General features: G+C 40.6%; 4 protein-coding genes across 4 annotated transcripts; all 4 read left to right on the plus strand.

Annotated features, from left to right (window-relative positions):
- Positions 1-2,379: 2,379 nt before the first annotated feature.
- On the plus strand, positions 2,380-6,644 carry hoxb6b (homeobox B6b). The gene is given in 3 exon segments (XM_008277770.1): positions 2,380-2,487; positions 5,069-5,468; positions 6,388-6,644. Coding segments are annotated over 3 exon segments (765 nt in total).
- Positions 6,645-7,898: 1,254 nt separating this feature from the next.
- On the plus strand, positions 7,899-9,254 carry hoxb5b (homeobox B5b). Its single transcript, XM_008277771.1, has 2 exons — positions 7,899-8,517; positions 9,007-9,254. Exons 1-2 carry the CDS (start codon positions 7,899-7,901, stop codon positions 9,252-9,254), a joined length of 867 nt encoding a protein of 288 aa, XP_008275993.1.
- A 10,538-nt stretch (positions 9,255-19,792) lies between these two features.
- LOC103354414 (homeobox protein Hox-B3a-like) lies at positions 19,793-21,889 on the plus strand. Its single transcript, XM_008277773.1, has 2 exons — positions 19,793-20,051; positions 21,103-21,889. The coding sequence occupies exons 1-2, from the start codon at positions 19,793-19,795 to the stop codon at positions 21,663-21,665; spliced, it is 822 nt and encodes a 273-aa protein (XP_008275995.1). The 3' UTR covers positions 21,666-21,889.
- Positions 21,890-23,454: 1,565 nt separating this feature from the next.
- hoxb1b (homeobox B1b) lies at positions 23,455-24,577 on the plus strand. The gene is made up of 2 exons (XM_008277772.1): positions 23,455-24,001; positions 24,267-24,577. Exons 1-2 carry the CDS (start codon positions 23,455-23,457, stop codon positions 24,575-24,577), a joined length of 858 nt encoding a protein of 285 aa, XP_008275994.1.
- The last annotated feature ends 254 nt before the right edge of the window (positions 24,578-24,831 follow it).

The following is a 24,831-nucleotide window of genomic DNA, read 5'->3' on the forward strand; positions in this document are numbered from 1 at the left end:
AAGATTTGCTCTGTGGAGGAATCATCTCCAACAAACCTCACCTACAGTGCCAAAAGAAAAGCAGACAGGCTTGAATTCACGTTTCTGGATCTAATTTGCACATTTAATGTGAAAATAAATAAATAAAAAAAATCTAAATATAATAAACTCACTGATTATTGCGTTTTGATCATAAATTGGCTCAATAAAAGCAGATCTGGTTCATGATTGTTAAAGTGTTCTTAATTGTTTATTAAATTCAATTTGAAAATCAGCAAAGTGAAGAATATTAAAAACAAAAACCTGCTGCCTCTTATCTCAAGGAATTTTATTTGTGCAGTAAAGTATTAAAATCATTTTATTTGCACTGATGATCTTTTTTTTTTTTTTTTTAAAGGTGATTTAGTTTCTTGATAAAAGTCTGGATTCTCCAAAAAAAAAAAGAAAAACTTATTTTCCCCCAGTTTTGGCATTTTTTTATTTTTAAATTCGTCCTACTTTTTAAAATGTTTTTCACATCGAAACAAATATTATTTTGTTATTTTTCCTGCATTTTTATTAGTTAATGTTCGAAAAATAACCGCGTTTTTGGTTCCATCTTTAAGTTAAGAGGCCATGAAGTTTTCCAGCGTCTACGCGTTCCTGTTCCTCTGTTTTGGTCGCAGGCTAAAGACAGAAAAAAACAACAACAACCGGAACAACAACAACAAAAAAGAAGAAAATAATAAAATCCATCATTATAAACCATTTGAGCCGAAATTATCCAAAACAGCAGCGGCTGATGAGTCCTGCGAGAAACAGGCCGACGTGTGTATTTATTCGGGATTATTTTTGAAAAGCTCATAAAATAAGTGTGAAATGTGAAGTTATATGTTAGAAATGTCAAATATTAATATTGTTTAATGGGAATTTGGCGCAAAAGAAGGAAAAAGAGCTAAGGTGATTTGTGCGTAAAACCCTGCAGGTTCCTCTGAAACTCCAAGGCCCACAGAAAGAATTATTTATTAATAACTACATTAAAATGTCAGTTCTTTTTTAAAAGTTAAATTTAAGAAGGATTATTGAAGAATACAGGCATTAAACATGGGCCTGAACAGAGGAGGTGGCCCAGTTTTTAAACTTTAACTTCATCGATACAGTTAAAACTTTGATTCCTAATTAATAAAACGTATTTGTTTTTATCTAAAGTTATATTTTAAGTAGAGATTTCACTTCGTTGGATTTTCTTGGGAGTAAAAAAGAGAAAGGAATCAAAGCAGAAGGGGAATGTGTTGTATTCCAGGTATTTATGGTTTTATTGCGTCTATAAATGTCGGAAAACACCAGCGTGGCAACTGAAAAGGGCCATTTTTAAACAAAAGAAAAGCGGAAATCAGCCATAAGAAACAACAATAAAAGGATGAAATTGGTTTGAAAAGAATTCATTCCAGCCCAAACGAAGGAAGTTTCATTTTCTCCTGATATTCCTAACAGGAAAAAATGGCTGTTTCGAGTTTTTTTGTGAGCTTCAAATCCGCCTCAGGACTTTAATCAGCCGAGCACGATTTCCATCTTTGGCCAAATTGATCTGAAGGAACTCCCTCATTTTTAAGAGATCATAATAGTCGTTAATGCAAAAAAATCTTTACGCCTGAATCCATATTGTTTTAGAGAAAAAAGAGAGCCTCAGTCATCCGCGTTGGAGGCTTTGACATCATACGAGTGTTTTTACTGGAACAAAGTGAACGAACGGGTTTAAATTCTACAGTTTTGGAGCCACAATCATCGGATTAAAGTTGCTAAACGAGTGAAGAAGGCATGACTCGAGAACAATAAGAAGCTGTACAAACCAGATGCTGGAACAGAACCAAGTGCGCATCCTGTGCAATGTCTCTCCTCACTTAAGAACACTCTCACAGCCCCACTTGCTCACACTTTCCCCTCTTTCATCCGCCATCAAATTCAAACATTTCAGCCTTTTAGAGGGAATAAAGATGGCGATGGGAAAGCGCGTCTAAAGCACAAAAACGGCTGCTGTTTATGAAAATTTACAACTTTGCCATGGAAGTTTACGACTCGCCAGGCTCGGGGATTGGTCGCTGGCGGTCATGTGGACAGCAGGAATGGGAACTTATTTCCCATGAGGTTATATTGCAGCTGCTGTTTTCCACCGCTTCATTCACTTAACAGTAGTAACACAACCTTTTTCTTGGCTCTTTGTATATGCAATACGCGTGTGGAGTGTTGTTGTGAGGAGCTGGCCGCTGCGTACGTGCGTAATTTTTCCCTCCTCCAAAAAAAAAAAAAAAAAAAAAAAATGCGCGACGCCACTGTGCGCCATGTTAATGTGGCTGCACTTGTGTGGCTTTATGTTCGTGAAAATGAGGGATGACCACACTCCTGGATGGTGGGATTACTTTGATGAAATCACTTAAAGAAGAATTTTGAGGGGGAAAAAGACTGACAGGCGGCGAGAGGAGCTTCAAGCGGAGTGGCAGCCACACTGGAAATGATGGATTATCAACAAAGGTAAGGGCACCATGTTTCTAATATGCCAGCGATTAACTGAGCACAAGTGCGCTGCTGCTGCTGCTGCTGCTGCTCTGTTGTGGCTGAACTGTCACTGTAGGCCTGATGTTTAGATTACTGTAAATGGGGAAAATCTGTCTTTGAATAGCCAGCAATTACCCAGTCTTTAAGCATCTTATTTTATTCCTCGTGCGCTGTTGGTGCTATTCACAACCAGTTGCTGCTCTCTTTCTGTTTAACCCCTGAGATGCTGCGGCGCCTGCAAAACACCAAAACATCTCACGCAGAAATGAGTGAAAATAGATGAAAAGATGCGAGTTTTGAGGCCTCTGTTGGAGATGTTCTCTAAGCAGGCGGCTGCAGGCCAGACAGACAGACAGGCTTGACTTTGATGATGATGGTGATGATGATGATGGTCCTGCAGGGGCCTGTGCCACCACTGAGGCGTGTTTTTATTCAAAATCTGCTAAATCTACCCACCTCCACTCTCCTGCAAGGTTTGATTCTTTTTAATGCTATTTTATGTTATTTATTTGTGCACTGTGGTCTGGAAAAATCGTGCCAAAAAGCCCCTTTATGTTGATTTTGCGCATCGCTGTCGCCCCGTCGCGCCTTTTCGCCTCCTTTTTATCCACATTTTACGCAATATTCCACAAATACGTACTCTCGTGCTTCCTATTTCTGTTTTCGCAACAACCGTGGAGTCAGAAATCACCACGTTATGCTGCTTTATTTATTTATTTTCTATTTCTGGCGCCTCTGCGGCGTTTTTCCGTGTCTGGTTTTGGTCCTGCAGTTTTATTGGGCCATAATCTGACATAAAAAGACGGGATTGTGTTTCTAGTCGTGTTTTCAAAGGTGCTGCAGCTGTAATCGGGCTGCACAAGTTGCGGCCTGGTTGAAAGGAGTCCTTATTCAAGCTAAAAATTTAGAATTTTGATTTATTTTTTTTAAATTAAAATGTTTTCGAAGTAGATATTGTGCAAACGAAAAAAAAAATGTGGCGACGGCAGTGCAGCGGCTCTTACGCAAAAGCAACGACGAAAACGGGATTATTCGTTTTTTTATGAGAGGATATGCAGCAAATATTCCTAAAATTTCGGTTTAATTAATTAAAAATCAGTAAAACCGTTTTAGATTAACAGTATTTTAATAATACAGCACATTTGTGTCATTCATTTTGTTTTTTTCTATGTATTATGGCAACTTTTCCAAAGACGAACGCTAATTCAAATTGGAAAAATTCGTCCAAGTGCATTGAAAATGATCATAAAATTAAACAAAAACACTTGATCTAACAAATGTCACCTTTTTCTGCACAAAAATCCTGCAATGTTGTGCTATTATCTATATACTATCAATATGGTAAGAGCTTTGACTGCAGAATTAGACACTAAATTTGATTGTTTTTAATTATTACAATCAATAATTGCTGCCTAATTGAATCACAGTGAACATAATAATAATAACACTGATATCTACTAATAGTAAAATCAATTGATCTTAATCTTAGTTTATCCCAAACGTAGATATTAGTGGATGAATAAATCAGGATCAAGATGGCAACGTGGCAAACACCTGAGTATTATTCCACCTTTTACCTTCATACTCACCTTTTTCCCTTTTTCTTTGAGACTGAAATTATTGTCCACTTGATCACGGCGTGTTAAGGTGATGATGATGAGGGTGATGATGATGATGTGTGTGGAAGCGCGCGTGTCCTCCCCTGCTGCTCCCTGCGCGCCTTCGTGGACTTGAGTCAGAGTTGGTGATGGATCAGGAATCAGGATGAGCTCACACCTTTGGAGAATGAAACATTTGCATTATTGACGCAGTGTTTTCTGCAGCCATTTGGATCAGTTTGGTGCTTTTTTTGTAGGGGATTTCTGGCACGTGTGGTTAGAACAGAGGAGTTTTATTGTGTGTTTGGGTTATTTAATAAGATGGAGGTGAAGGTTAGAGGCAGAGGAAGGCGCAGAGAAGGTGATGCTCGGCTGTAGTTTGTGCGTAAAAGCAAAGTGTTTGGCGTTTCATTGCTGTATTTTTGCTTTTTGCACTGTGTGTGTGAGAGAAAGGGAGAGTTTGTGTGTGTGTGCTTCGTGCGTTATTCCATTGCATTTGCATCTAACAAAATGATGCTGCTTCACATACAGCTCATATATGCTACTTTGTTTTTTTTTTTTCTTTTCTGGTTTTATATATATGTATTTCTGTGAGTCGTAGCATCTCTGAGAGTGTGTGCGTGAGCGTGCGTAAAGACCGACAGGCTCGAGCGCTTCATTTCGATTCACCGGGGACTCCTGCGCGCAACAAGAGCCCCCCATGGGTGCAATAGTGCAAGCACAGACGGCGGTGATTGGCCAGAGGTTGATCAGATGGTACACTTCCCCTCTGTATTCAGTGGCACCTCACAACCCCCCCTTTCAGCAAAAACCAAATCTCCGATAAAGTAATGGCAAAAGCACTTGGACTATAAAAGACAACAAATCATATTCCTCCGGAGTATATACACCCCGTTGTCCACCCAATGAGTTCCTATTTTGTTAACTCAACTTTTCCCGTGTCTCTGCCGGGAGGACAGGACTCTCTCCTGGGTCAGATACCGCTATATTCCTCGGGATACACCGATCCGTTAAGACACTACTCCAACGCGGCCACATATGGAGCAGCCGCCAACATGCAGGAGAAGGTTTACCCGGCGTCCTACTACCAGCAGACGGGCGCAGCGGCCGCGGCTATCTACGGCCGGGCCGGCGGCGGTGCGCCCTGCGACTACAACCCGGTCGGGACTTTCTACAAGGACGCGGAGGGTTCGTGCGCTTTCTCGAGTCGCGACGACCAGCCGCTGTTTGTCACTCAGGAGCATCAGCAGCGCAAAGCGGAGTGCCCGGAGCAAAGTGTCAGCATGAGCAGCAGCATCGACGACAAGTCCTCCACTCTGATCTACCCGTGGATGCAGAGGATGAACGCCTGCTCCGCCGGTGAGTACAAAAGTGCACGTTTGGCTGTGTTGTTGTCAGCTGCCCGGAGGTGGAAGAGCGCATGAAGTGAAGCAACCCTGCGCCTCACAGACGCTCAAGCAGAGTCAGAGTCAGGCTACCTGTCAGCGTCTAATATTTAATCAGCTTACAAACAAAAAAAACTGCATCAAATAATCACAGGAGCCTTTGTGATTACACTGATTGCGCACAGATCTCCGTGCGCCTTCAGGGCTTTGGATACCAACATCATCATCACATACAGACACGACCGCACACGCACACACAGCAGTGCACGTACACACTGGGCCTACATCACCCCGAGCTCCAACTTAAAGCTCTGAGCCCGTGTCACATGGCCCTTTTTTCGTATTTTTACGCACTCTTAAATATCGCACAAACACTTGCAGCTTTGAACAAGCGTCAAAAATATTAATAGCAAAATCAAAATAACAAAAAAAAACAACACAATGCGTAGTGTACCTCTGACTACACCATCCTATTGTGTGTTACAGAACAATATATAGATGACAAATATACCACATGGCTGCATTAATGACATTTTTACATGTAAACTCACTATATGGTGCGTAATTGGCACAATTGGCACAATTAAGGGATAATATTGGGGGAAAAAACAGAATATATATTTTAACAAAGAATATAAGCTATTGCCTGAGATGTATCTGTATCGATAAGAAGATGTTAACATATTAAATATCTGTATGATAACAGTGCAGTTAATGATTTGCTATTTTATACAAACAAAATGGTATTTTTTTAAATGTTAAAAACACTTTTTTTTCGTATTTTGTCAGATGCATCACTGCAGATTCAAAGTGCAGTTTAACACAGAGCTTCCTCCTGCACTCTCCAATATTCAATTTAATCATTAACTAATGAATTATTTTTTTTATTGCAGGCCCATTTGGCAACAGTGGCCGCAGGGGCCGACAGACCTACACTCGCTACCAGACTCTGGAGCTGGAGAAGGAGTTCCACTTTAACCGCTACCTGACCAGGAGGCGCCGGATAGAGATCTCCCACGCCCTGTGCCTGACGGAGAGACAGATCAAAATCTGGTTTCAGAACCGCAGGATGAAGTGGAAAAAGGAGAACAAACTCCTGAATCCCTCAAAGACACCCGAGGAGGAAGAACAGGCAGAGAAGAAGAGCTAAAAAATAAAAAAAAAAAAAAAAATAAAAAATAAAAAAGGACACTGAAACAAAGGCATGTGTGTGTGTTTGTGTGCACACCCTCCAAAATAAAACGATGTATTATTTCTTTGTAGATATCAAGTGCTGCAAAACACATGTTAGAAACTGTGTAGAGTGACTTTATTTCAGTATCTGCACGGTAACAAATGTCCGCATTAGGTTAAAATCAGGTCCTCCTCTGTTTGTCCTTGTGCTCGTGTCTTAATTTAGAGGACTATGCAAAAAACAAAAACAAAAATACAAAAAAATAAATCCGCCAAAATGTAAATAGCTTTTAGTGTTTTAGTTTTCGACAATGTTGTTACCTCATTATGTTTTTGTTTTTTTTAATTCTTATTATTTTATTTGATCCTCGTGACAATAAAAGAGGCTCCCTTTGTCCTTTACCTGTACATCTTGTGGTGTAGTTGCTCTGTAATAGTCTAGAGGCTTGTTGTTTACAGCTGTGCCATCATTTGTACAGATCAGAAATGTTACATGTTATTTATTGTTGTTCACCTGTGTTCTATGCACATCTGGATATTGTGTGCAATATTTTGTTTAGGAAATTGTACATAGAAATAAAGGCTTTTTGATGTATATTGGAAAATCTCATGGCGTCATTCCTCCACGAGAAAATGATCATTTCTATTATTCTAACTATTATTAATAATATTAAAGGGGGTTTGTGCTGCTTTAAGAGTCACAATAAGTCTATAAATTCACCTAAAACTGGTGTAAAGATTAAAATCATTTCAGTTTTGACACACTGCATGTTAAAGTGACAAGAGTGCGGCTGATAAGTCTCTGTTATGTGCTACCTGAGCCTTTTGTGGCCTATATTATCAGTGTGTTACATAAATGATGGATGATTCTGGGGCCTGACAGCGCGTCCCGGCGCAGCGCTCCCACCGCTGTCCGCAAGATGGCGCTCTCTGCCTGCGCGCTTCTCGGGGCGCAGCGGGGAGGCACCATTGACTGGAGCCTAACGACCATTATTTCGTCATCATTTGTAACCATGGAGCATGAATTACCTCTTGAAGTCATCAGTGAGGATTTACGACTGGTCAACAAAGGCACGTGATTCCCGAACGCTCTCCCATATTTGGCCGCATACCTGGCAAAGTACAGTAGGGCTTCATTGCTTATAATTCATGATTGCATCCATAAATCGTGCAAGCACACAGGATTATAGCGACAAAGATCTACAAATCGAGGCTTTAAAAATCCAAGCAAATGAGCTCTTACTTTGTAAACTCGTTCTCAGGGCGCTATCCAAATGGCTCCGACTATCAGTTACTAAATTATGGGACTAACGGCGCTGTGAGCGGCTCCTTCAGAGACCCTGGCACCATGCACTCCGGGTCTTTCGGCTACAACTACAATGGCATGGACCTAACCGTGAACCGCACCACCACCGGCGGCCACTTCGGGGCCGTGAGAGAGGATGCCCGGGGATTCGCGCCGGACGCCCGGTACAGACAGACGCCCAACTGCTCGCTCGCGTCTCCAGAGCCGGTGCCGCCGTCGTGCGCCACGGCCAGCCGGGAGCCGCTGGAACTAAAAAGCCCCTCTCCTCCCTCTGACCGGAGCGCGACCTCGGGCGGCAACAGCCTCAACAAAAGCAACAACGCTCATTTCACGGAGATAGAGGACGCCACCGTCGCCTCCGAGACCGAGGAAGGCGCACACAGCAGCGGCGGCTCCAGCACGGCACCTCGGGCGCAGCAGCAGCAGCAGCAGCAGCAGCAGCAGCAGCACCAGGAACCCAACGCCACCTCCTCCACTCCCACATCAAATGATTGCCAAACGCCACAAATATTCCCCTGGATGCGGAAACTGCACATAAGCCATGGTATATTTACACATCTAATAATATTTTGTTTTGAAGGATGTCACGCTGACGGTGTGCCATAAATCTGTCAAGTGTTGCATGAGTGAGCAGGCTGGTGTGGATGACTGGAAAAAACGGGCAGTATTTGTTAAGTGTTTATGGGATTGTTTGCAGCCGGTGGGGTCCGGGTTAACTGCCGCTGGAGCAGGATGCTTTAGTGAAATGTGGATTCAAATGTGGCACAAAAAGCACGCAGAGGCTGGCTGCGGGTTGAGAGCAGTGAGAGATAAGAAAAGGCACCGTGTGATCTGAGTGTTGTTCTGTGTCATGTTGGTTTTGCATGCTTCCTTCCCTGCATCATTCCATGCTGTGACCCCCTCTGTCCATCATAGTAAAGCCCCCCCACACCCCCTTTAAAAAATACAGAGAAAAGCAGTGAAATTCCTCCCTCTGTTGTTGGTTGTGCAGTGCAGTTTGCTAATTTTTTCTGGATTTTCTGTAAAATTGTAGATATGACTGGACCTGATGGGAAAAGGGCCCGAACTGCGTACACCCGCTACCAGACGCTAGAGCTGGAGAAAGAGTTTCACTTCAATAGGTACCTAACCAGACGGCGGAGGATAGAGATAGCCCACGCCCTGTGTCTTTCCGAAAGACAGATCAAAATCTGGTTTCAGAACCGCAGGATGAAGTGGAAGAAGGACAATAAACTGAAAAGCATGAGTCTTGTAACAGGAGGCAGCGCCTTCCACAACTGAATAACTTTTGTTTTTTTCTGTTGTTGTTGCTGTTGTGGGGTGGGGAGAGAGTAAAAAAAAGAATAATAAATCTAAAAAAGAAAAAAAGAAAGAAAAAAAAGAAAGAAATCCATGAGTACTGTAAAGCTATTGAAAGCGCAGCACCTTCCAGCATGCTATTGTGATAGAAAAAGAAGTATTCTGTGGTCTTCAAAATGCCATTTTTAGTTCCCTGTTGTTGTACTATGATAGCTGTAGATGTTGGAAAAATAAGATGTAAATATTACTGGGGGTATTTGTCCATGCTCTTTGCTCTCTCTTTCTCCTCCTCTGTCTCTCTTTCTTGAAGGTGTTTCAACTTGAGCTCTTTATTGTAACTTCTTGACGGTCTAACAGGAGTAAAAAAAAAAAAAAAAAAGAAAAAAAATTCATTGTACAGTTCAGAAAAAAACAAGAAAAAAAAAGTTTCCAAACCATATGCTGCTCTTCATTGAATGTAATGTATTCCGGGGGCCATTCAAAAAGCGCTTTAGTGTAACTTTTAACTGCTATTTTTGATGGTTAACTTGTGGCCAAGATCCATAAAAACTTTCATAAACAAGCCAATGTGTAGCTCTAGGATATTTTGTGCATCTATTATTATTATTATTATTATTATTGTTTAGGACTAATTATGAGCAATGCAAATGTATTCAACCTGTCAATGTGATAAATTTTTAGTGCAAAGGGTTATTCTGTGGATAGGCAGTGATGTAAGCTTTTTTCGCCAATAAGCTTTTTGTATTTGTAAGTGAACTCATAGCGCTTGAAAATAAAAAAAAAGTTTCTCCCAAATTGCTTTGAACGTGTCTCGACTGTATTATCAATTAGAGCAAATTCAGATTTGAAAAAAAACGACAGGAGGTTTTTACGCACGCTTTTACGCACAGACTTGGAGCTCCGGATAAACTTCTCTGACCCGAATTAAACTTATTAATGATTAACCTAGAAGACTTGTTAAAATGTCACACGAACAAGAAGATTTTAGGCCACTTTTTTGACGCATTATTCTTTTTTTTTTCTTTTTGCCAAGACAAGAGTGAAAGAAGACTTTTAAAAACTTACCTCTTCTGACCTCTCCAAAGCGAGACGCGCGTTTGCCATGTGGGAAATACGCTGCTGATAAAATCCCCCCTAAAAAAGAGAAAAAGAGTATAGCTTTGGCTTTACAGGTATATAGGCAAGGCTGGAAGTTGGTAAAAAATCCCCCCTTACCAAAGATTGTATAGGCCTATATTACTTACAGACTGTGAAAAGTCACGTGAGGTCCATAAAGTTGGTTTTATGGTTTTGGGGAGTAGACAATGTACTATATAATTCACAACCTTGAATGAAAGTGACGGCTTAACTGCATGGATGGGACTGGAAAAGGCTGGACTGGGGGGAAAGAAGTGGTGTCCAGTCATATTTAGTTAGTTTAAGCTGCTGGGAAAACTTGGAATAATTGTTTCAATTAAAAACATGTGGCTGCTATTTTTGTCTTTTTAAATTAAAGCTTAAATTGTGTGTTTTATTTGTGGCTGTTGCGCGTAAAATTCAGTTTTAAAAAATGCTGTTTACACTCTTAGCATTTGACACCAAAGCTAGATTTCTTAACACTCGTGTTATGTACACTTTCAAATAAAAAAAATCTTTAAACTTTTTTCTGTTTAAAAGCAGCTTTACAGGCTTTTATTTGCTGCTCAGTGTGCGCACATACTGAGAGTTTCTAGGATTTATTTAAATAAAAAGGGGGGAAGAAATCTAAAGTGCGTCATTTTTTCAAACACAAAATGTTCTGGAGGAAATAATAAAAGAAAGAGAAAAAAAAGAATCTCTTTAAAGGCTAATAAGAGGCTTTTATGGAGCTGCCATGAAACGAACTTGAGCGAGCTCCTGGAGTGATTTATCCGGATCTGTCAAGTCACCGAGCGGCCAAAGGTGAAGTCTCGGACAACTGCGAGCTGGGAGCTGCTGGACACACAGGCTTCAGTGATTTTACATAAAGAAATCTCAGCCTATAGTGGCCCACGGTGCATTGTCTGCCGGCCACTAATAATAACAATAATAATAAAAAGATAATGATATTATGTGCAGGAAACTAAAGGCTGCATGAGACTTTCTACAATATTTTCAAAGTCTCCTCAAAACTCATTTCAGGTGGAAAAGTTAAAAGCAGTGGTGGGCTATATGGGTCCCAGACATTTTCCGCATATTCATAACTATTAAGTGGCAATTTAACCAGCGTAATGAGTATTGCATATTGATAGGGGTAATCTGTACCCGGATCTCATGCATAATTCATGGCGGCGGGGATCATCGCTGGGTCAGTAGACGATGTAGACTGCAGCCGTGGATGCGTCAGGAGGAGGCTGCCAGACTTTGCACTGTCACCATCGACAGTGAAAAAACTCCGAGTTTTTGCACATCAGAGGATAGATTTCGATGCTTTTATTTCGCGCTTATTTACAATTTTGTGATCTGCAGCTTTGGGTGCAAATCCCTGCGTGCGAGATGCGTAAATTTACGCAAATTGAGCTCCACTTTTTGTTTGCAAGAACACTGATTGTCCGGTTTGAATATGTGCATAGAAGAAATGGAGCAATCTGAAGCATCACAATCACTATTTTCAACCGCATGTGTGTTGTATTGTCAGAATAATGTCAATAAAAGTGTCACATCAGAGCTAATATTTAAACTAAACAACAAAAACGCGTTTGTTTTACATTTAAATATGTAGAAATAACCTTTTAAAATCCCCACCTCTCACATGACATTAAACGCAGCCTCGTTAATTTCGTAACAATGATGAATTTCATGAAACAAATGTCACCTTGAACGTTTTTTGGGGTGCCGTCATGGATGCTGAACATCTGGCAGGCTGTGTGAGTTCACTCCACCGCTTGGTGGAGGAGGCTGTGCTGCAGCTGCTCCGCCAGCAGAGGACGCCTCAGACCGGCAGGGCTGATGATGGATGGCTTTTCTTTTCCCTTTCTACCCCCAGCTCAGGCTCTTATCATCCGGGGCTTGTATCCTCAGAGAGCGGAACAGAGAGAATCAGAGTTTGTTTGTCAGTTTTGGTTTGTGGCGGTTGAGTGGGAGAATTAAAGCTTTAATCCTGGATACTTTAAGCTGAGAGTTAGGAGGCAGGAGCTGGGTTTATTCTTGTGCAAACCACTTCCAGGGCAGATAATTCCACTCTCTTTGCACGTTAATACTCTGTTTGAAACACCAGTGGAGGGAAACTTTGCTATTTCCTATAAAATGTGCCCAAACCTCTCAGACTGTTTCATCTAAACAACCTTTTGATGCCTAAAAGAGGTTCAAATATCAATATTCAACAGAGAAAAAAACGCTCATTTGTGCAGCAGAACTTCTCCTCTACTATTAATCATCTCATGCTCGACCCCTCACACTTCTCTTGGGCCCCTTTAGAGGGGCACGACCCTTAGGTTGGGAAGCACTCCATGAAACTAACTGCAAACTTTGACAATGCATTTATACTAACATTCAAGAAAATTCATGTGTTTCTAGGATTTTTAAGGCAGAATTTGTACTTTAATGATTTTTTTGTGGTATTTTCACTTTAAATTTGTAACCAAATGATTTGATTTCAAAGTTAAATTTAACTTAAATCTAGTAAATGACAGACTGTGTGTCCAGAATGTGACATCGCTGCTCTAAATGCTTCTAATGTGCATCAATTATAAGTTAAGTTAACTTAACATGGTCATAACTTATTATATCAACTATTACAGAAAGATTTGTCCTCTGCAGAAATACTGCACGAAATTTCCATTTGGTTGTGTTTTTGAAAAATGGTTTTATCGATGGCTAATAATGAATCTAACATTTCTTCTTCTTCTTCTTCTAATTATTATTATTATTTATTGCTTTACTGATACGTTGTAAAACTTATATAATAATAACTTTCAGTCGGCCGGTTGCAGAAACTCCTTTTTGATGTGAGGAGTAACTTTTAGAAAAGTGCTGCAAACCATCTGGACACAAAATCAGTTCATTAAAAACTTATTAACATTTCTAACTCTGGACATGATGTATTAAGTCCTTTATTAGTGACTTATAACTGCACACTTTAAGTATCAAACGTCTTTATTAATCACTTACTAATAATTATATCTTCAGATTTAGGGATTAAAACCTTTTCCTGAAGACATATTAACATTTATAACTGTGAACTTTGTGATTTAAACTCTTTATTAGTGACTTATTTAGGTTTATCACTACATATCGGGTGATTTAAACCAATTATTAATGACTTAATAACATTTATAGCTGCACAACTGATGTATTTAATCCTCTATTAATGACTTTTTACCACATGTAACTGCAGATTTGTTGATTTAAACTCCTTGTTAATGACTTTTTAATATTTTTAACTCCACACTTTACACATTAAACTCTTTTTAAAATTATTTATTACCATTTATAGCTGCCGAGTTGACACATTCTAGCTATTTATAACGACCTGGTGAATAAAACTTTATTAATAATTTAGCAACATTTATAACAGCAAAAATTACATATTTAACTACTTTTAATGATTTAATTACATTCACAGTTACATATTTGACAATCAAAACCCTTTTTAATGACTCAATATAATGTACACCTGCAAGCTGGACGTATTAATCCTTCATTAATGACTTTTACCAACATATAACTGCAGATTTGATGACTAAAGCCTCACTTATGACTCGTCAACCTTTATAGCTACAGACTCAATGACTGAAACGCTTTATTAATTACTTATTAACATGTATAACTGTGGAATTGACGTAATAAATCCTTAAATAATGATGCTTTACTAAATATAACTGCAGATTTGGTGACTGAAACTCTTTATTAATGACTTATATGAACATTTATATCTGTGTAGTTGATGTATTAATAACAACTATTATCATTTATAGCTTGAGACTTGGTGATTAAAACTCTTTGTTAATAAACATGAGTTGATGTATCAATCCATCAAATCTTTTTTTCGTAATTATAAACATTCGTAGCTGCAGATTTGGCGATTACAACTCTTTAATAATGACTTATTAATGATTACAACTGGGAACTTTGTCATTAAAACTTATCAATAATGATTTATTTACATTTATAGCTACACATTTGGTGATTTAAACTCATCATTAATGGCTTATGAAATGAATAGCTGTAGGTTTGATGTATTAAAGCTCTTTAATAATGACTAATATTGTTTATAAGTGCAGACTTTGTGATTAAAAATCGTTATTAATGATTGGTGAGTAGTTTTGATGAATTACTAGAAAGTTTATAAATGGATTACCAACATTTATATCTGCATTATGATTAAATAAAAAAGAATAAACACCAGTCAATGGGATTTATTCTCATTGATGACTTATAACGGATTCAAATGATTCATTAATCACTAATAAAACATCTTACAAACATGTTTTAAAGGGCATCTGATTAGAAATCTTTTTGTTTTCAATGAATGCATCAGAATTTCTGGTGTCACATTTTGCAAATTTGAACATTGCACACAGCTATTCAGCTGATTTAATGATTCCAGGCTTCCAGGAGACCGACGAACTGTCATCTATATATACCCTGTAGATCCGAATTTGTGTAAATACAGCAGCAGCCACAAATTCGCTTCTTGGGGAGTATGTAGGTGATGACGCTTCACCTCCAGGAGTCGAAAACATTCATTTAAAAAGACAAGAATTCCTTTCTGTGCATCCATCTGTGCAACATATCTGACTTTCTCTGGGCCTCTCTGTGTGTCGAAACTGTTCTGTGTGGAGTTTATTTTTACTCACAGAGCTGCCTGCAGGCCTCCAGCACAGTTTGGATGTTTTTCTCTCTTCCCTCCTTTTTTTAGCGCCACATTGTTGGAGGATATGACATCTGGGAAAGTTGCAGGACAGGCCTTCAATGTGGGCATTGTTCCGCACATCATTTGTCACGTCTTCTTTTCACTGCCACTGTCTGTAGCCGAGGAGGAGTTTTAGTTTGCAGAAAGGGGGGAAACGTGAGGAGGACCTCGACAAACAGCTCCAACGGACCGGCAGCAGGCTGGACTGGACTGGACGGAGGAGCTGTGCTGGAGGGAAGATGGGATCGAGAAGGAAAAAGTGAGTTTGCTGAAGTTATTTGTGCAGGAGGGAAGTCTGTGTGTGAGTTTGGGTTGGACTTGAGAGTATAACTGTTTAGATATTAAGCATTTATGAGCAGTGGAGACCACAAACAGCTAGTAAATGGTTGATAATGTAACAATAAGCAGATATAAACAACATTTTAAGTGTTTATTCATGCACATGAAGACATATGTGACATTTATATTATGTACATTACCCATATAGCACGAACATCTGTGGCTTATCTGTTCATTTGTTGCTTATAAATACCAAAAAACATCTTATTGATGTAGATTTTACAGCTGAAACCTGTTTTTTCTGCCATTTTTTTTGCACTGTAAACCTGTGTTTTTCAATCTATGTTGTTTGTTTATTTGTGTATTATTGGCTTTCCCGTGTCATCTGTGGGAAATCCAGTAGCTGCCACTGTTGATTCAACTGTCTTTGAATTAATTCGGAGCAATAAATCCCCTCCTCTGCGGACACGTGGTCCCTGCAGCTAATTGACAAGAAGAGAGGCTGCACGGCGCTGCATTTGTCAGCAGGCCTGCAGACTGAACGGAGGGTGAGGGTGGTGCTGGAGGGGGAGGGGGGGCAGGGGTGAGGAGAGAAAGAGGGGGGGGGAGGGAGTGTCCATCACAGACCAGACAGGCAGCCTGAAGAGTGGGGAGTGATGGGATGTAAAGTGCAGCTCAGGGATGCTGTCATATGTGAGTGATAGCTGGAGCTCGCAGGGATCAAACGGGTGTTTATATGTACGTTGTGTGTCTTTATTCAGCAGCAGAGACTTATCAGCTCGGTCCATCTGCACCCCCAGCCTCCCCCAGCAGCCTCCCCCAGCAGCCTCCCCATACATCAGTTTATTTGCTTAAACAGCGCACTTATTGCTGATTTTCTTTGTGTTTTTATAGCACTTTTTATTGCCTATCACAAAGATTTATGGAGCTATAAGTTACCACTTTATAGATACACCTGTGTATCCACCCGTACTGCACTTAATGTTAAAGAACATGAGTATTTCTGTGTTATGATACTTTATACTTCATTACGTTGAGGAGGGAAGGATTTCCATTCCCCTGCCTTTGTCTGATCACTTTACACATTAACAATACAAGACATATTACTGAAATAGGATTATTTTGTAGGTCTTCTTATAGGTTAAGATAAAACTTTATTGATCAGTGAAGAAAGTATTGAGAATTAGGACAAAACTGCAACATTAAAGTGACACTTGCACAGAGTAATCCAGTATAATCTAAAACCGGACATCCTCCACAATGACTACTTCGACTTTTTTTGACGCAGATACTTTTATACTTACATTTGAATGCAGGACTTTTACTTGTTCTGACTAAATAGAAGATATTCCATTGATATTTTGTGAAGAGAAAATATTAGAAAGCAGCTTCTGAACTCAAGGCCTACTTACTGGAAATTTCTCAGAGCTTTAAGTTACATCTTGTGGGCTTCATGAGTATATAGAGAACGACTACTGCGAGGTAAAGCTGCTAGATTCAACAATTATTTAGCTGTTTAGCTGTTCAAATAACAGCCAGATATTTTGAGAATTCTTTAAGAAAAAAAAATCCAAATTCTTTAACTCCAGCTTCTTAAATGTGAATATTTTCAGATTTCTGTCCTCCTCTATGACAGTACATTGAATATTTTGGGGTTGTGCACAAAACATGGCATTTAAGAATCTAATTTTTGCCTTAGGGATTGACATTTTTCACAATTTTCTTACATGTTACAGGCCAAACAACTAATCCATCAATGGAAACACTCATAGACAATGAAGAAAAATCCTCAGTTGCAGTCTACAGCTCCTCCAACAAAGACTAAGCATGCATGCAGGGCTGTTGCATTGGATTACATGTGTGCCTGCCTAATAAACTGCCAACTAAAGTCTGCATGTGCACGTTTTGCTGCAAAAAAAAGCTGCAAAAATCACAGTTGCAGCTTGTACAAAAACACTATTTCCACCTCAAACGTGTACTATTTGGATTTTTTTTCATGCATCAGAGATCAAACACCTCCATTAGCTTTAATTAACGCCACTCAGTTAAATATTACCTTTAGGAGCCAATCAAAGCGATCGAGCAAAAACGAGTGAAGATGAGAGATCAAAGCGGCGCGGATCGATGCGCACGCAGGCCTCATTACAGTATCAACTTCTGCTCGGAGACTTTTTAATGGATGCTGCTGACCGCTGTCTGTCTCTGCTTTAAAATGACTCCATCTGATCACTCATTTAAATTAGAGAAGAGCAAAAGGAAAAAAAAAAAAATCTCATTACATAAAGAAGATGTAATGCATCTGGTGCATGTGTGGAAACCCAGACTAAATACTGATGGCTTTTCTTTTGCCGGAGTAATTTATGGCATCTCCGGCTTCCTAAACGGGATGTTTGAATTTATTGTTCCAGCTCTGGACGACTTCCCAGGATTGTTTGAGCTAAACAGAGAAGTGTGATTTCTGGGGGGGTTTAAAATGCCACTCCAGGGCAGTAGCTTTGTATTATTTTAATTCATCCTTGTGGTGTTGGGGTGCGTCTTCCTATAAAAGGCCATTTTCCCTTATCTAAAATCACTTCAGATGGAGTTTAGTGGCGAAAATATTTCAGCTTTTCCTGCCCTCTTAATGTTTTCGGATTTTCACTGCGCTCTAATTGCCACAAGAAGTCCATTTGCCGTATAGAAATGCGTAAAAAAAAAGCCCCCTTTCTTATCTTTATCGCAGGGCTATTACCATATATGAGCTTGCATGATCAGCAGAAAGGCTTTCTTTTTTCCACGCACGCACCCACGCCCTGACACTGTGTGCAGAAATGCTTTGCAGGGCGGTGTGAGCTGCAGGAATCACTGTCCACTCTGGCTTCACCTCCCCAAAGCCACATCACCACCACCACCACCACCACCACCAAAACCACCACCTCCATCCTCAACGCGCCTCTTCTTTTTTCCCCCTCCTTCTCTCTCCTCTGCAGGGATTATTCTAATCTGGGAGATTTTCCAAAAAGGTGAGAGGAGCCGCCAGTGTTTGTTTCCGCGAGGATTGACTGTGGCTTGTGAAGGTAAGGCAGCCGAGCTGTTGTGCGGCGGACTGGGTTATGTGTCTTTATGATTTACGAGCCTGACTCCAGCCGCGGTTCAACCAGAGTTCATAAAGCTGCATGCCTCCAGACTTATTCTCTCTCTCTCCTCGCTGCTCTTTTACGCACACAACCTCTCTCCGCTTCTCTCTGCGACCTGCTTGATAATTTTTTGTTCTGTTTAATTTCGGAAGAATTTAATTTAATTGAGACGCAGGCTGGAGAGAGGAGAGAGAGAGAAAAAAATACGGATTTGGCTTCAGTTGAGGAGCATAAAGCAGCTGCAGCGCACAATGGACTCTTGTATTATTTTGATGGATGAGTTTTTCACTAGATTGTGATATAACATTTAATTTGTTCCCCTGAAAATGTTAAAGACGGGACTATCCATTAACCGAATACAGGCTGTTATTTATTAACAGTCATATGGGCCTAATGTAATTTCAGGAAACACCACTGAAAACAGAACAAAAACAGGCTACTGGTAATTTTTAGCCTATTAAATGGACGTCTTTGTTTTTCTCTACATCTATATCTGCTAATTAGTATTATTCTTGATGCCAATAATACATTTTTTACGTCTAATCCTGTCTGAACCAAACAAATGACAGCTTCCAAGAATATTCATTTTTTAGATCCTGGCTACTTCTGTTTATAAATGACACAATAATATTTTTTAAAAATGCGTAATTTCCAAAGCTATGGAAAGCTTCTAGTTTTGCAACTATTCACACAAAGACTGATCATTATTGCAGGTCTGTTACACTGGATTGCATGTATCTGTAAAAATGTGCAATTATATGTTTTGAAGAGACAACAAATAAGATAAATAGATTTCTCTTAATCCAAAAAATGCACATGCACTGTGTAAAAAAAAAACACATTATTTTTTTGGGACTTAAGGCCCTAAAAATAAGTGGATTTTTTCTTAAATGGCATGGATCAGAAATGAAACATAACCAAATGCATCATTTAGATCACTAAGGGAAATATTAAAGAAAATATAAAGGTTTCTATACGATTTTCTAGCTGCGAAGGGGAGACAATAGGAAAATAAGTGGGTTTCTGTGCAGGTTTTTGGTGTTTCTCTGCCAAACTCTTCTTGCCTCTCTGGCCTGGAGAGGTTTGCTATTCATGTCAGCACACTATTGAGTTGATAAGATGGATCATTGAGTCTCCTCCCTGATTCTGTCCCCGTCTTTTTTTCTGGATCCTCTCAGGCCAGAAGCCCTCGGCTCTCTGGAAACCTGCCATGTGACATTTGGCTGCCAGCGCTCCGCCAGAAGGTCAGAGGGGGCCCCGGTGATGCACATTTAATGGAAATGCAGAAAAGCAGCGACAACAACATCCACCGCGACTTGTTCTTCAGCGAGTCTCTGGATGGTGTCGCTGGGTTTGGCTGCGCTCATCGCCAAGCATCGACGCACCAGCAATTGGCACAAGTGGCGACGTTCGAGCGCACGTTTCCCCGGAGGTCAAAACAGCAAAACCCCAAGTTTACCATGAGCAAAAAGATTTTCCCCTGGATGAAAGAGTCCAGACAAGCAAATCAAAAACCCGGCAGGAGAATCGCAGGTTTGTATGACATAAAAAAAGAGGAAAGCAATTCTCACAGGAAGCTTGTTCATTTACAGTTGCAGCTTATTTTTTCCTCCTTTTCAGCTCCAAAAGGCCAATTTGGTATTAATTAAGCTGCAGTCAAGCGTGTGAGGGAGAAGGTCTGATGTAGGCATTTCCAGGAAGCAATTCAAAGAGAATAATAACAAGAAAACAATGAAAATAATTGCAATCACGTTTAACAAAATCTAACAAAAGAATATGGAATAAAACAAACAATTGGCATAAAAAGATCAATTAATGCCAAAACCAGTTAATAAAAATATTATTTACTATAATCCCTCCTTCTTTATATTATAAGGCCTAATAATAATTTGCCAATTTCAATTAATTTTATTTATGGCCTATGACCCAAAATCACGTGTTTGTCTCAGGCAGTTTTACAATTTGTCCAGATGAAGACAGAAACAGAAGAAAGAAAAAAATAAGGGGGGAAAAAAATCAGCACAAACTGGCTTAATTTACACATAACGTGGCTGAAAACAAACATTAAAATGTGCAACGTGAACCTAAAGTATTTAGAGTTGGTCAACACTGCTGAGTTCAGCCCACATGCACTGCAGATCTTTCAACACGCACCGTCACCCTCCAACTGACTTGTATTCAGCCTTGTGTTGTCTGAGTGCTGGTGTTTCCTTCCTCCCCTGTGTTTTTCCATTTCTCTCTTCCTTCTGTGTGTGTGTGTGTGTGTGTTGTTGTTGTTGTTGATTTGTACGGCCATTGATTCATTTTTATTTATTTATTTAGCACTTATTTTGTAGGCTAGGTTCTCTGCTCTTTTACGCAGCGCCCTGTTAATATTTTATCAGGCTATAATAGCAGTAAAATACCATGAACAGAGTCGATTAATAAGACAGAATAAATGAGGTGCAGAGTCGCTGGAAGTTGTCACGAAGACTTATTGGGAACAGGCCTGAACTCACAAAGAGGTTTAAGTGTAAAAACAATTAAAAACGGGAGGGGAAAGTGAAGCCCTTTATACTCTTTTCCTGCACGTTTGTCTCCACAGACTGCACCGAGAAGCGTCCGAGCGCCACCCCGGCCTCCAAGCGGACGCGCACCGCGTACACGAGCGCGCAACTGGTGGAGCTGGAGAAGGAGTTCCACTTCAGCCGCTACCTCTGCAGGCCGCGGCGGGTGGAGATGGCCAGCCTGCTCAACCTCCACGAGAGGCAGATCAAGATTTGGTTCCAGAACCGGAGGATGAAGCAGAAGAAGGACGAGAGAGTTCAGGGCCTCTCCAACACCAACTCCTCCTGCTCGCCCCCGTCCTCCCCCTCCGCCCCGGGCAGCCCCACTCTGTCGAGCCTGGGTTATGTTCATCTGGGCGGGGATTACCAGCCGGCCTCCCCTCCGCTCAAGTCCCAGCAGTTGGAGCAGCAGCAGTCGTCGGCGTACCCGGCAGAATACTCCAAATTTCCAGCTCCAGGCTTTACGCACGGCCCACAGTTTGACGTGCAGTTCAGCAGCTCACACACACCGAACCCAAACGATCTGAGCGGCTCATATTTCTCTCAGAGCTGCACTCCTCAGGACAGAATCATGCAAGCTCCAAAACTGACTCATCTGTAGCAACTGTGAATTCCACAGAGGAAGACGAAAAAACAGGACTGATCTAACTCGATGCATGCACTGTTATTTATTTATTTATTTATTTATTTACTGGACTAAATAATCTAAATATAAGTTTTATTTATTTGTATTTATACGTATTTAATCATGTTGTGCGTCTCACACCCATTGTTACGCATGGGCCTCCTCAGAAATGCTACAATTCAGCTTAAATTTAAATTAAAATGCTCATTGTTGTTATTTAGGCTGCACCAATAAAAAGAAATTAGCTGAGATGCAGCCAAAAAAAGGCAAATCTCTCTCTCTCCTTTTTTTTACAAAAATGTTTTATTTTATTTTATTTTACTTAAAGCTTAATTAGCACTTGAGGTGTGTAACATCACATTGACTCGTGCTTAATTACAGGGCCTCGTTCAGATGACTGAGAACGTTATGGTTTTTGGAAAATTTTACATTATAGTCTCAGTGTCGTTAGTGGAGGAAAAAAAGGTGGAAAAAAAGCCTATAAGGTCTTTAAACGTGTCTTTGTTCTTTTATGGGCAGAATGGGCCAAACAAGCTGTCAGTCTTTAAAAAGAGGCATGATGGATCACTGAATTCACTGCTGCCTTTTTCTGCACCGCTGTCAGAGTCTGTCTGCAGGATTCTGTGCAAAAATCCAACAAATATTTAAACCAACACACCTTCTGACCAAACGAATATTCAAGTTGAGTTTGTTTTCTGTAATTCAATGTACTTAATGTTATTCTATACTGAGGATTATGCCGAATTTGAGCATTACAAACAAATTATATTAAATATAAAACAGCAGACAGGGCACACACTCTTAAAAATATATATGTTTTGGCTCAACAAAGACAACTTCTAATGAAATTAAGCAGCAAACTACATTGAATTAAGAGATTTTTTTCCCTCTACTGTCAAATATACTTGTATTTATCAGTCTTTAGTGTCTGAAGTTGTCCAGGCATGTTGAGATAAAGGAGGCAACTTGAAATCCTGACCTCAGGGTGACGAAAAATCAAGTTATCAAGCCAGTTTTATTAAGTTTCCTCAGTTTGAATTTAAATTTGAGTTTAAATTACACACAATATTACGCTGATGTAGCCACTAAGATTAACGTGTCACCTCAAATCATTAAAATTATGTTTAAAATGTAAAAGTTCATCTAAATCAGTATTTTTATTTATTTACGTTGCAACAATGCATTTAGCCAAGTAGTGGGAACAGATAAGAGTAAATGGGTAAAAGGAGTTTATACATAAAAAGGAACGATTATAACCATGTATTATTACTTAAATGTTACCTACAGTGGCTTTAATATTTGATTAGAAAAGTAATTTACACGTTTGTAGCAATTTTAACCATTTCAAAATAAGCAATATCTTCTGACGGTAGATCTGGCATATAACACTAAACTCATATTATTATTGTTACATGTGTCATTATTTCTTTATTTGTCGTTAATTTGTCATTCTCAGCTGCCCTCACAATGCAGCCTGAAACTGTGTCCTGATGTTTGTGTTCTTATCAGATGGATGAGCGAGTTTGATTGAAGCATTTGTCATGTAAATGCGAGCCGTTTGATGGACGAGCCTGCAGACTTGACAGAGTGCTGGAGGTCCTTTGCCATTGGCGTTTAGCGGGTCACATGGTGTGTCAGGAAGGTGATATGAGGGTGGAAGGCAGTTTTACAGCTTTGACATACTACCTAGAAGGTTTAGGGCAAAGGGAGCACCGATTAATGACCGCTCAGTTTTGATCACTTCCGAACAAACAGCAGGCCCAGGATGAACTCCTACTTAGACTACCCCGTGTGCAACCGGGGGGCGAATATTTTCAGTGCCAAGGCCGGATATCACAACCTCAACCATGGATACATGTCGTCCAACTCGTGCGCAACAAGTGATACTTACGCACCGGACGGTCGTTTAGTGGCCGCGACCTCTACGCCCCTCCAGACTCCGAGCCTCCCTCTGCACCATCAGACCCACGTCAACTTGGACCTGCAGTTTGCAGCGCCGGGGAACTCCATGTACGGCCCACCTCTGGAGTACGGACATCACCAGTACGGCCTCGCTCCCGAGCAGGACCGGAGCTTTATCCAGGTTTCGCCCCTCGGGACAAACATGACTCCTTACACCGGGGACAGCTGCGGGCCTGGGGTCGCACCGAGCACCCAGTACCTGCACTTTGGGGATCAGAGGCAGCAAGAATATTCAGAACGCGTTTACACGAGGTTACCGGCCCGGTGCAAGGAGAAGGATTTGGAGCATGCAGAGGAAAGTTCGAAAACTTTCGACTGGATGAAAGTGAAGAGGAATCCTCCGAAAACAGGTTGGTGTTGCCTTAGACAGATGTGGAAGTTAGACTTAAGAATAAGTGCAATCTAAAGAACCCATGAGACTCGTGAGCAGTGCGTAATTGCTGCGTAAAACCAAATTCTGCTGATATAACGAAGCCAAAGTGTTTTAGATGTTTCCAAGAATGATTTGGCAACTAATGTTTTGTGCATCCTTCTGTTCATTCTCACATTTTTTTCCCATTCACGCTTCAGCTCCATGAGTTTCTCCATCATCCATTCATCCATTTCTCCCCACAGCTGTCCTGTCGGAGTTCGGGGTTCCCGGCCAGCACAACGTGATCCGCACCAACTTCACCACGAAGCAGCTGACCGAGCTGGAGAAAGAGTTCCACTTCAACAAATACCTGACGCGGGCACGGCGGGTGGAAGTGGCGGCCAGTCTGGAGCTCAACGAGACGCAGGTGAAAATCTGGTTTCAGAACCGCAGGATGAAGCAGAAGAAGAGGGAGAAGCTGGGCTGCGTGTTGGTCAGCGCCCCGGCACCTGTGGAGAAACTCTGCGGCTCTGACAGCTCTCCAAAGGCAAAGGGGAAAAACTGTGAACCTTAAAAAAAACATGACTGTGGAGGCCTGAGCAGTTTTCCACATCTGTTCCCTGCAGTTGCACCATTCCAGGAAAAAAAAACTATGAAAATTTCTTGAGGACTTGTGAAGTCAACAGGGTAGTCTGCTTGTAGTGCATTGATCTCTAAAGTGGACGCTTCCAAGACTTTTCCTGTATTTGTAATCCTTCTATCATAAGCCCGTGCTGTGTTTTGAGTTGGAGCACTGATGTACTCGGTGTCATTGTTTGCACTATTTAT

This window comes from Stegastes partitus, unplaced genomic scaffold (genome assembly GCF_000690725.1).
Source record: "Stegastes partitus isolate 25-593 unplaced genomic scaffold, Stegastes_partitus-1.0.2 Scaffold107, whole genome shotgun sequence".
NCBI classification, from domain to species: domain Eukaryota; kingdom Metazoa; phylum Chordata; class Actinopteri; family Pomacentridae; genus Stegastes; species Stegastes partitus.